This window comes from Phocoena phocoena, chromosome 12, assembly GCF_963924675.1.
Source record: "Phocoena phocoena chromosome 12, mPhoPho1.1, whole genome shotgun sequence".
Taxonomy (NCBI): Eukaryota; Metazoa; Chordata; class Mammalia; order Artiodactyla; family Phocoenidae; genus Phocoena; species Phocoena phocoena.
The window spans coordinates 30,879,314-30,892,379 of NC_089230.1; the positions used below are offsets into that span (position 1 = coordinate 30,879,314).

General features: G+C 36.6%; 1 protein-coding gene across 1 annotated transcript in view; it reads right to left on the bottom strand.

Moving 5' to 3' along the window:
- ENPP3 (ectonucleotide pyrophosphatase/phosphodiesterase 3) overlaps nt 1-13,066 on the bottom strand; it is a 64,383-nt gene that overhangs the window by 22,026 nt on the left and 29,291 nt on the right. Inside the window, exons 13-17 of the mRNA XM_065888463.1 lie at nt 12,167-12,295; nt 11,752-11,783; nt 8,783-8,910; nt 3,196-3,262; nt 1,116-1,203 (exon numbers count right to left, since the gene is read on the bottom strand). Coding sequence (XP_065744535.1) covers nt 1,116-1,203; nt 3,196-3,262; nt 8,783-8,910; nt 11,752-11,783; nt 12,167-12,295 — 444 coding nt within the window. The remainder of the gene's footprint in view (nt 1-1,115; nt 1,204-3,195; nt 3,263-8,782; nt 8,911-11,751; nt 11,784-12,166; nt 12,296-13,066) is intronic.

A 13,066-nucleotide genomic window follows, 5' to 3' on the forward strand; every position in this document is an offset into this window, starting at 1 on the left:
CAGGAATGTTTGTGAACTGTTTCTGTTCCTCCGGAGAAAAGCATCTCTGCTTAAATGATCACTTTGTGCCTTAAGTATATCATGGTTTTCTAGCATAAAAAAGCTACACTTTTATTAAAAACAAGTTTAAAGAACTTAAATAATTTACAATCTTACTTGTAGTATATTTATTTAATTATAGGAAAATACTCTAAGTACAGATACTTTTAAAATATTAAACTAGTGAATTTTGCTTAAAATTTAGAGAACTTTTTATAGTTTTTCCTATAAAAACAGAACATACAAATATTGCACAAACATAACCTTGTACGTCCCTGCTGAGGACTACCAAAGAGATCTCTCCTAGAACTGCAATCCTAACTAGTTCTTTTTAAATCTTTCCTGGAAAGGGCCAGTAGCCCTGATCATAAACTCAGGCTTGGGAACAAAGAATTTAAGTTAATGCTACAACACATTATTTTTAAATGGATACTCTTTGGTCTCTAAGTTACATTCAATTACCACAGGCCAGTGGCAAGATGAAGAGTGACAACTGTGAGTGTACTTATGTTCCCAAATTCCTGTAGCTAAAGGTGAAATTGCAACTCAATTCATTGCCTTGCCTAGCTAAATGATGTGTGGTCTGAGGTAAGCACATAGGCAGGAAGGTAGGTTAGATTCCCCAAAACTCTAATTCTTTACTGTTTTTTAACATTGAGTGTAATGTGTCGATCCAAATAGGACTTTTTTACCATCCTTTTATTCCAGAAGCTTTCTCTCTGTAATTACAAGAAAATACTTCTGTTTTTTGCTGTGTTATCCCTGCTCTGAAAAGTTGGAAGTGTAATTTTATTTATCTAAGCTCTATTAAATTAAATTTTCATGTAGTAACTAACAGAAAAGTTGGTCTCCCAGGGTCTAATGTTTATCATTACTAAAACAAAACAAAATGAAAAGAACTCACATTGACCGCTAAATAATTCTGAATAGTAAATAATTCTACCTCATCTTTCCTACTTTCCGTCTCCTTAGGACAGAGCATCTACTTCTGGGATTCAACTTATCACCAGCTTCAAAATTCATATTTTTAAAACTCAATTCATATATGATTGTTGAAGTTATATAGGTATACTTACCACACATTAGGTTATAGATTTCAATATTGTCAAACGGCTCAACTTCAGTCTGCTGTTTAAAACTGGGTCCATGTGCCAGAAAGATAGCCTAGGCAGTAATAGTCCACCTATTACTAGATGCCATGTAATCTCAAAAACAGATGTTGGAAGAGACACAATTTTCTTTTTCTCACAGCTCTTCTATTTGGATCTTAAGCCTCTTTAAGAATTCCTTTCCAGATTTTTTTAACAGTATGTTTTTTTTATTATTGAAGTACATTTGCTGTACGATATTATAGGTTACAGGTGTACAGTATACTGATTCACAATTTTTAAATGCTCCATTTATACTTATCGTAAACTATTGGCTGCTTTCCAGATTCGGAAATGATTTTTGCAACATTTCCACCTGAGATGTTGTACCAAGTCCAATCAAATATAATCCATACTGTGTTTACTTCTAACTCCGCCTGCTTCCGTAGCACCTCCTATGTCAACAGACTAGGAGAATACAAGCAGCACTGGACAACCAATGCCCGCGCAATTCTACAATATCTGGACAACAGAAATTAGAAATTCATCATACAACATCATATATTCTTTTTATACTCCTTTCTTATCATTGTTCACATATGTTACTACTACATGACAAAAAAATGCTGACATTTCTAAGCATTAAATATTTTTGCACAACTTATATTTGCTCACTCATTTCTCAAAGACATCTCCCATTTACGTTTAGGATGAAGAGACCTAAATATTTTTATTTATGTTTAAATAATTAAAGGTAACTTTATATTATTTATAACAGATCTAATTTGTTTTAGATTCTAAATATCTAGAAGAACAGTATCAAACACGGATAGGCAATTCTTTTCAGGCTACAGGAATATAAATATACATATATATATTTTCCCAAGATAATCAGCAAAGAATTGGAGGCATAGGTTTTTCTTGCAGTAATTAACTCAATTATCAAATAGTACCCTAATTAATAGAGAAGGATGCTGTCTCCAGAAACTTCTCAAGTATTTACAAAGAGATATAATTCATCATGACAATGTTAAGAGGCAGTATATTCATATAGAGCCTAACACATTTTTCTTTCTTTGGAAAGGGGCGTGTGTGTGTGTGTGTGTGTGTGTGTGTGTGTGTGTGTGTGTGTGTGAGAGAGAGACAAATGGAACTAGATAAGACAATCAGGTTGCAAAATCATGAAGCTTTACTGAGGGGGGAATATTGGCTACACTTTACTCATGGGCTCTTTCAAATAGTTTCCTCCCTGGGCTCCAAGGACAGCACACTCTCCTGGTTTTCTTCTTCCCTCACTGGCTCTACCCCCAGGTCTCTTTGCTAGTAACTCTTTGTCTCCCAATCTCTTCAAGGAAAAGTGCTTAAGGCTCAGTACTTGCTCTTCTTCTCCACCTACGCTCAATCCCTGAGAATGTTACCTAGTCACATATCTTCGAAATAATTTATATACCCAAAACTCAATTTTTTTATCCCTTTAGGTAGACTCTCTTATTGCCTATATGTAACATCTCCACTTGCATGCCTAATACCTTGAATTTAACATATCAAACTAACTCTCCCTCTTTCCTCTCCAATCAGTGGCAGCCATGGTCTAATATCCTAACAGCCTAACAAAAGTTCTCTCACCTCCAACATATCAGACACGTTCCCATCTTAGGCCCTTGACACTGGCTGTTTCTTCTGCCTTGGACACCTGTCCCCTGAATACTTGAAAGGTTAATTCTTGCACCTTCTTCAAGTCTCTGCTCAGCCGTCATCTCCATGAATCTTACCATCTCCATCTTAGTTAAAGTGGCACCCTGCCCCCATGTCACCCCAAAACACCCCCAATTTCCACCTACTCTGCTTTACTTTTTCTTTATTTCCCGTAGCACTTATCTCCTAACATACCAGCCATACATTGCTCTGTTATGTCAATTGTCTATATCCACCTGTTAGAATGAAAACTTCATTAGGGCAGGGGTCTTTATCTGTGTTGTTCACAAAGGTATTCAAGAGTCCTGAACATTGTCCGTCACAAAGTAGGTGCTCAATAAATATTTGTTTTAAAAAAAAAGCAGTAAGTTACCTCCATGCTCTTAAACTCATTGTTATAACCATGGTTGCCTCCTCCACAGGATGAAGATGCTTTAGTCCTATAAAGAAATAATATTATTACATTCTGATGAATCTATTAATATGAGACCTTATTGCAAACTGAGCTTTAGTGGATTTTGATGTAGCCTCTCCTTTTATATAAGTAAAATTTTCTGTCAACAACAGCATAAATATATTTATTTTCGTGCTCAAATTCAGAGCCACAGAGGAACAAAGAGTGGTAGGAGAGAAGGAAGGAGAATTCCAGCATCTATAAATAGAATTCAAAGTATGTGGCTTTTAAACATTAAGAGGAGGATATACAAAGGCACTGATTTTTAAAAGCTTTGTCTTCGGGCTTACCTGTACATTTACACATTCATGTCTGTGTGATTAAGAGTAGTTTGATGAATATGTTAAGCGTTTCAGTGCTTTAAAAATAAATCTTTGGAACTGGGAAAAAATATCAATTCCTATTTTAGGTCAGAGATATCTAGGGAAAGAATATGAAAATATGAATAGAGAATACTCAGGGCAAGTTAATTATAATACTTGGGAAGGAAAAGCCAGTATATTCTGTAAAGTCAGAGTTTAGTTTTAACTTTTGGGATTTTCTTCCATAGGTTGTTGTTCTATTACTTGAAAGACTTTTCAAATTTAATTCGTTTATATTTTGCTACATTTTCACATTTTAGTCTTTGAATTGAGCAGTATTAGCAATTTTATATGTAGTTAGTTTTTATACTTGAAAACAAAATAGTGATAAAGGAACCTAGATCTTTTTAAAAGCAATAATGTTATACAGGTTCAAATTAGGCCCCTAAAGGGAAAATGACTAATATTTCCAAATGTTGGCCTTAAAAAGTATCTCTCATTTGTTTCCCCAATCCCCAGCTCCCAGCCCCTGGGCAAATACACACACACACACACACACACACACACACACACAGGCACAGTTTTTGTTTTTTACATTGTAACCTTAATTGAGAGCAGGACTTTAGTGTCTTAAAAAATCAACTTTTAAAAAATTCATAACTGATTCTCACTCAGCTTAAATAAAAAAATAAATCACAAAATAAAAAATAAATCACAAGGCCACACTCGACTCTACCCAATAGAGGGAAGAAAGAAGAAACTAAGTACCACCTAGAATGGGGAAAGCAAGAGTAGTCCTTTTAATAGGGGGTTTAAGTTCAGTTACTCTGAGGTGCCAGTTCATGTCATCTTAGTTAATGCCAATAAAATTGTTGGTATGAGGTAAAACTTGTTCTAAAAAATATTTTATACTTATTCCATATATATTTGGTTCCCCAAGATTACTGGAGCTATTTGATTGAGTATAATTAAGTTTTAAATTCTGTGTGGGAAGCTAGAGTATTCATTAATGAAAGAAAGGAAAGGTCTTTTGAACTAAGCCATTGGTAAAATTCTCTAAAATTGATCCTTTATCTTTCTGTTTTCAGATAAATCTAGTTTTTGTTGGTTTGTTTTTATATTTCCAACCCCTAACCCATCTTCATTAGAAAACTTTAGTATTACAAAACCATATTTGGAAGCAAAAGATAAAAATATTGCTAGAAAAACCTCTCTTTTTTATTGCTTTCCAAGTGAAAACTTTAGAAGTCTGCTTTTCTAATTGCTCACATTCAAGCTTTCCAACCATTAATTTGCCTTTGGAAATTACATATGGAAAAGTGGAAGCTGGCACTTGGAAAAGATGAGTTGATTTTACCTTTCATAATTTAGCTCAACTTCCAAGTACTATCTAAAATCTTTTGGAACAAATTTCTTTTATCTTCTCCATGTCTAATTAATAAAGTCAAAATTAAGGCCCCGTTCCTCTGCCACAGCTGGGACATGACACACATGGGCAATGAGCAAGTCTTCTCTCCTGATACCCAGTTAGTTGCCAAGTCCTATCTTTCTCTGTCGTACCTGTTACATTTCCCTCGCTTTCCTCTACTGCCACCATTCTAAGCTAGATCTGACCTGAATTGGTTATCCTGACTCTGAACTCCAAAATCTTCCCACATAACTCGTACACATACACACACCCCTAATTGTATTTAACCCTATATGTCCCTGCTGGAAATGGAAACATATATTTTAATGAGTACAAATGGAAGACAGAATATAATGAACTGGTACTATTCTGGAAAATCTGGGTCATAAGTTCACCATACTTTCCCAAAAGTGTGCTGACTAGTTTTACCATCCCCTACAGCTCCACAGCCTCCCTTGGGGCTGTCACCATGCTGAAGACTGGGTCACAACACATCTTTCTAACTGGCCTCCCTGCCACTTGCTTGACCATCCTCCTCCATATGGCAGCTGGAGTGAGCTCTCAGAAATGCAAATCCCAATATATTCACCTCCAGCCACCTTGTATCTCCCAGTGGTCTCCTACTCTTTTCACAAAGTCACACTCTTTAGTCCTGACAGATAAGGTCCTTCATGCAGGAGGACCTGAATGAAGGCAGCTTCATTCACTAGGTGCTCTAGCAAAACGGAACTACTTGCAATTCATGGACTCTAGTCCCTCTGCCTGGAAACCTGACCCTCTGCTTCTACCTTTCCTTGCCCCGGAGCTGCTACTGACTTAAAAAAAAAAAAAAAGGGACTTCCCTGGTAGCGCAGTGGTTAAGAATCCGCCTGCCAATGCAGGAGTCACGGGTTCGAACCCTGGTCCGGGAAGATCCCACATGCCACGGAGCAACTAAACCTGTGTGCCACAACTACTAAGCCTGTGCTCTACGGCCCGCGAGTCACAACTGCCGAGCCTGTGTGCCACAACTACTGAAGCCCGTGTGCCTAGAGCCCGTGCTCTGCAACAAGAGAAGCCACTGCAATGAGAAACCTGCGCACCGCAGTGAAGAGCAGCCCCCACTCGCCACAACTAGAGAAAGTCCACATGCAGCAACGAAGACCCAATGCAACCAAAAATAAATATAAAAAAAGAATTAAAAAAAAAAAAGGTGATCCACTGCTCTGAGCAGAGAAAGAAGCAAATCTGAGAAGACACAGCCTGGCAGTGCTCAAGGTGTGGCAAGCAGAGGGGTGCCTTCCAGTAAGGAAAAGGGGTCCTTCTCCTCTGCAGACACAGCCTGTCCAGGCTTGGTGAGCTGAACAAGGGTTAGATTCCCGCTCCCACTCGTCTCCTTGGTTGAGTGCCTCTGTACAATGCACAGACTAGACAACTGCACAGGGAGACCCACTTATGTGACAGCATTTAGCCTAACCCATCCTGAGCCTTCAAAACCCAGAGCAGGAATCACACCTACGAGGAAGCGTTCTCTGACATTCTCTGGCATCCGCACCTGGGGTGTGAAATCACTCTTTGTTTCCTTGTGCCTTGTACTTGATCCCAGTGCAACAGTTGTTCACCTGATTATAACTGTTGTCATCCTCCCTCCCTGGGTGAAGATCCTTCGGGTGGGGACTGTGCCTATCTCCATTTCTTAGAAACGTGCCTGGACAAATCGATGATTTGTCAGTTTCCAGTCATAACATAAAAAGCTATTATTCATGTTATCTAAAAGGGAACTTTAACATTACTTCAACTAGTTTCAAATAATTGGGTTTCCCCAAATTAGTAAAATCTAACACATTTTATAAAGGGCAAAATAAGGAGGAAAATAGATTACACTAAATTTGCTATAATTTGAAAAGGCAATCTAGTTATCAAATATTGAACATTATAACTAAAGATGACATATTTTAACTTAGAAAATAGGCAGCCTGAGACTCATGTGTTAAGGGTTGGAGATAGGATACACCCAGGACTTAATCAGATGAGACTTCCTGTTGCTCTGATTGGGGCTGTAGTCAGCATTTCTTCTGATGTAAGTTAGTTTACGTTGTATATGAATAGCAAGAGAATAGTAATACCAGGTTCGTCTTGTGTTACAGATGAGACAATTGAAGACCTGAGATATTTATCTGTGCAAGTTCTCACAACAAACTAGGTATGGAGCCGGGACTTGAACTCTGGGGCTGCTGCTCTATGTACATCTGACTGCTAGCTAGTACATGTACAAAGCTCACAATTTGAGACTGAGTATTAATGTGTGAAACCCAGAGGTATCCTGGTGGCTGGGCTCTCCTTCTATAACCCATAGTCCATGTTGTTGAACTGATGGGCACCTTCTCATTTTGCACCATTGGTCTCCTAACTCCTTTGATCTCATACTCAACAGTAAATATTTGGAGAACTCACTCACATTTATATATTACATACACACACTACTAAAAATCTTATATATTTAACGTTAGTAAAGCTTAATTTAGCTCACGTAATTTAATCTTCTTTTAGAGAATGCTGTCCTGACCCACAGGACAGCCTACTAAGCCAAAGGGCTATGAAACTCCAATTCCAAGAAGAAAGGTTAGTGTCATCTAGTGGCCACATGTTAAACTGCCCACTCCCTGGCCTAGCGGTGCCCTGCTTGGCTTTCCTGTTATCTCAGTGAATAGACTCTAGCAAATCTCCATTTCCTCATCCTGCACACATTTATTATGTTAGGAGCCCAACTTCCTCTCTTCCTTTGTCTCCTCTTCCTTTACTAAACATATCTTCTATTTATATCCACTTATGCATATGGAAAAAATACTGGAATAAAATACAGAAGTAGGGAATGTGAGTTAAACTACCAGATAGTGTGTATTTATTTGTTTACTGGCTTATTATCAGGCTTCTCCATTTGACAAGGAGGGCAGGAATAATTCCTGTAGCCCAAATGCCTAGAACAGGGTTTGGTACACACATAGCAAGCATCAATAACATTTTGTTGAGTCAATTAATTAATTGGTTATTTGGGGATAGAATGATTCAGAACGCTTTATATTTTCTCAAAATGGCCTTCTAGTTTGCAAATGCTCAGTGATCAATATGAATCACAATTATAGCTAGAAAAAAAGAAATGTTACAACTAATTGGTTAGCTTGGCCTTACAGCCATAAGCATGCTCTTTCAGAAAAACCACAAAGATGACCAAGATCTTAAAGAGCTATCTAATCCATTACTCGTTACCAGCCTCTGAGACAACTGATGCCATCTTTATATCCTGTCTGCCACCTAAAGGAGACCACAGTGGTCTCAGTGGTTAAGAGTGTGCTGGTTCTGATAATCTCTCGACAGTCAGCCTTCTTCCTCATTCTCGTCTACATTGCAAAGGTTAGTAGGCTAAGACGGGCAACCTCGTAACGGTCATTTCAAATACAGAAGTGCTAGATAGCATATCAAAGGTCAAGCCATTGTCATACTCAGGAAAATTCATGTGATCTTAATAGCAGGGTAAGGTCAAGGAAATTTATAATGAAAGATGGCTGTTAAAAGTATTACGAGAGGGCTTCCCTGGTGGCGCAGTGGTTGGGAGTCCGTCTGCCGATGCAGGGGATGCGGGTTCGTGCCCCGGTCCGGGAGGATCCCACATGCCGCGGAGCGGCTGGGCCCGTGAGCCATGGCCGCTGAGCCTGCGCGTCCGGAGCCTGTGCTCCGCAACGGGAGAGGCCACAGCAGTGAGAGGCCCGCGTACCGCAAAAAAAAAAGTATTATGAGATAAGTTAATAGGCACACAGACCTCACAGCCTGCCACTGTCGATCCATCAGAAGATGAGCTTTGTCAATTCTGACATTTTTGGCATAGTGTAGGCGTTTTGGCAAATCAGGAGTCAAATAGGGTGTGAAATGCTGATCAGGTTTTCGGCACTGAAAAAGAGGTAAATTATTTCTTCATGACACCTATAAGATATGCAAACGAATTCAACAATTTCACCTCCTAAGATGATTTGTTAAACACTTTTTAAAAGTAAGAGAGCTGATTCACTTTGTTGTAAAGCAGAAACTGACACACCATTGTAAAGCAATTATACCCCAATAAAGATGTTTAAAAAAAAAAAAAAAAAAAAGTAAGAGGATTTAAGCCTGGCTAAAAAAATAGGAACATTAAACTTCTTATGTGTAGTCACATTCTCTAGTTATATTGTTTTTAATTGTTGCAACAATATTTAAGTTCTAATTTAACATATGATGTAAATTATATTGTTTGCTGTCTGAAGTTTTATTCTTGTGTATATACATTAAACCACCATAAATCTCCCCTCCTTTTTCGACAGAGAATAAATATAAGTTTGTATTTAGAGTAGCAATTACAAATTTGGAGTCTAAATTATACATGAAAAGTCTTATATAGACATTAATAAATATGAGTAAAAACTTTTTAAATTAGTTAAATTGCACCAAAAATCCCTTCACAATTGACTCAATTTACCCTTTAAATAACCTACATTTGCTTAATTTTCAAATCAAGTCAATAGTTTTTGAAATCTAGCCCAGTTCTCCCACTTGTGAAAAATTCATGGGTCTCTTCACAAACTGGAATGAAATTTTATTTCTTAATAATAACTGCTGTTAACTAGATGGCGTATTTAAAAACTTGGTAAAGGTGCAAATCATACTGGTATCTATACATGTAAAAAAAGTGAGCAAATGAGAAATAGAACTACAAAGAACCTTTTTCTCCCTCGACTTTTTTGAGAAACAACAGAAAAAAAAAAATACAGGTAAGGATAAGGGGAAATGAATTGTTTTCTACTTGCTCAGTTTCTTATTTATTTTAAGCGTCAACAATCTCATAAATATTTCAAGTCTGTGTCACTATTATCTCATGTTCAATTTGCATAAGAAAAAGAAGAGACCCTACAACATTGATTTTAAAAATTTAAAAGAAATATAGAGAGAAGGAGAGTGAAGAGAGTTATAGAATGAAAAAGGGCAGAGAAACTTATTTATTGCACAGATATTTCTGCCAGATATTTCTTTTTCTTGCCTACTTTTCCAGTCTTCTTATTTTTCTGCTTTTTCATGTATCATTACTTCTTTCTTAAGCCGCTATTTCTGTAACTTCCAGGCAAGCACAATGTGGCAGCTGCCAAGGATGCAGCTTCCTCAAAGGTCCAAGGGACTAGAATGTGCCCTTAAGGACCGCCGATCATTTGATGAGGCGCACTTTGCTGACTGGATGTACAGCCCGAGTAAATCCAGAGAAAACTTGTGGTACACTGCCAACCTCTGAAGAAGTATGGGGTTATTCTTTGCATCTGAGAATTTGAGATGAAGACACTAGAGTTGAGATATAATTTTGGTCCTTTTATCTAAGAACAAAGTTGATGCTGCTGTCTGTCATGCAGCCAGAATGTGTGGAACTTGCCACTTCATGTTTGGTTATGTTTGTCCAATATAAGCTCAATATAGGCCCACAAATCAGCATTCCTGGAAATATTGTACGACCACTTGGAACTTTTCCCTGGGAATAATGGGCTACTTCATAAAATGATAGTCCATTTCCTCAGGGCTCTGCAGCTCCAGGCCTGGTCCTATCTGTGATGCCATGTAATGGATTTCCAAAGCCTGCGATATCCAAGCCCTTTGCACCCCTAGGATTATTAGACATTTGCCATCATTTCACCAGTAGGACTACAGCTATATGGATCATGAGGTGATGGAAAAAAGGGAAAATGATATGTGGATTTAGAGAGTCCATTTGCTGGAAATTCTCCACTACCCTTCCAGTCAGCATGGGCACATTCCAGGTACACCCTTCACCACCTTCACCAGTAGGGAGTGAGATGATCCATCATGCTTACTCCAGATCAGAATATTAGGTATAAGAGACAAAAGGAGTGACTAACACTAAAGAATTTCTGCTCAAGCGTTCATTCTTACTTCATACTTGCAGTGGGTCCCAGGTTATAGTAACCACTCTTTCCCCAGCGTTTCCTTATTCACATTTTCAGCGTTCAATGATTCACATTTTATTCTCACAGTTTTTACTATGTTTGCATATCACCTATACGTAAATAAATCTAGCCCTATCCCAAGCCATGGTAAACTCATGAATCCATATAATAGATGTATATTTGCAAATATACTTTAAACATAGAACCATTAAAACCACCATAGAAGAATATTTTATTAATATTAAATATTTCATTTAATATAATGGTGGTTTTATACATAATATAAAACAAATAAATATTTCATTTAATATTAAAAATATTAAATATTCTAATATTTCGACCGCTTTAAGCTATCTGGAATTTGTCCTGCTTATTTACTTACAACCTGGGATGCAAGAACCAATCAAAAGCAGTTACATTTATACTTAAGGGAGTTGATTTTTCTGACCTGTACAAAAAGATCTATAATATCTGTGCTTCACTATTTTCCAATATTAAATCATACAAAAAATATGAAAAATGATGCCGCCTGAAGCTCACTAGCCCAGCTCCTTTGAATGAAACATCAGCCCATTCAATTCAGGAGTCAGTGCCTCTGATACCCAAACAAATCTCCAATGGTGGTGTCAACTCCAAAATAAAAACAGCTAAGGTAAAACCAACTGACAGGAATTTAAAATAAAGTTGATGGAGGTTTAAGAAATAAATTACAAATGGCTTGGACTCGAAAATATAGAATACAGCTTTCTTGAAACTTAGATTAAAGACATCCATTAATTTAAACATATGTATTAGAAGACTGTATACTTACACTGAGGTTCCTAACAATTTCTTCAGAATTAACTGTTTCAAAAGAAAAAGAAGTAAATCACATTACAACTGATACCTGACAACTGCAAAAAAATATAAACAATTCAGGTGAATTTGACACAGACATTTATTAATGACTGTGATCTGGTAAAATCAATTAAAAAAGTACTTTAAGCAAAGAACTATTTTAGCATTTAAGAATGGAGTATATTTTAACTTAACAATATTAGACATTACCATAGACTTTAATGACAGACTGTAATTAAACATGGGATTTTCTCATTTGCTTCTGTGTGGTCTTCCCAAGAGGTGAGAAGAGGGGGCCTGGTAATCCCCGCATCCTCAGAATCAGGAGGCTATGGTTATTTGCTTTCAGTATTACCTTTATTTTTTTATGTGGTCATCTTCATACTTACAAGTAAAAAAATCATGAGGTATATTCAGAGTCCTGATGCGGGGGGCAGGTCCTCCATACATGTAGAAGTTTATTTGGGAAAAATAATTAGTCATATATTCTACTTTGTCACAATAAGTCTGATCCATTCCTGAATTAAAAAAAAAATTATTCACTGAATGTATAAGATGGTAACAATCGGTTGTCTTTGATCAGATCAAATAGGAGATATTTTATGTTACAGATCTCAAACCAAGTTTGACTGAGAACCTTTACAATTTACCCAATTATTTTATTCTAATTAGCAGGCCTTGAAAATCCTGGCAGTGGAAGACAAGGATCATGTTTATAAGAGAAGAACAGATAGGAATTATAAACAGATCATCTGTTCAATGTAGATCTGTTAAAGTAATTTCGAAGAAGAAAGTTCTCTGTAGGAAGCTAATTAAATCTTTATAACATCTGATTTTACATAAAGCAACATGATATATTTTTAAATCAAAAAATAACATGCATTTTTATAAAACAATACATTAAGCAAGAGAACAAAGTCTAGATAATTTTTACTTTTCATAAGTGTATTATTTAAATTTATATAAGAAGCATATGCTTTAAAAAAGAATTGGTAGTTAAACCTTTTTTATTTGAAGATTCTTCAGACTCCATCCATATTTTTATTATTTTTACCATTCATTTTATTATTTTTATATTTTATAATTTTTTAACAAAATATACATTAAAATATTTTCTTCTATTTTAAAACAATGGGTCAAAGTATTAGGGAACCATTTTAGAAACTTAAAATAAATGACTATGTCTCACATTATCTTGTTGTAAGATATAAACAATGTCCTGCAGACGTGTCCCTTTTCCTCTTCTCACCCCATCTAGATTACCCTGTCTAGAAAAGGTCCACTTCTGC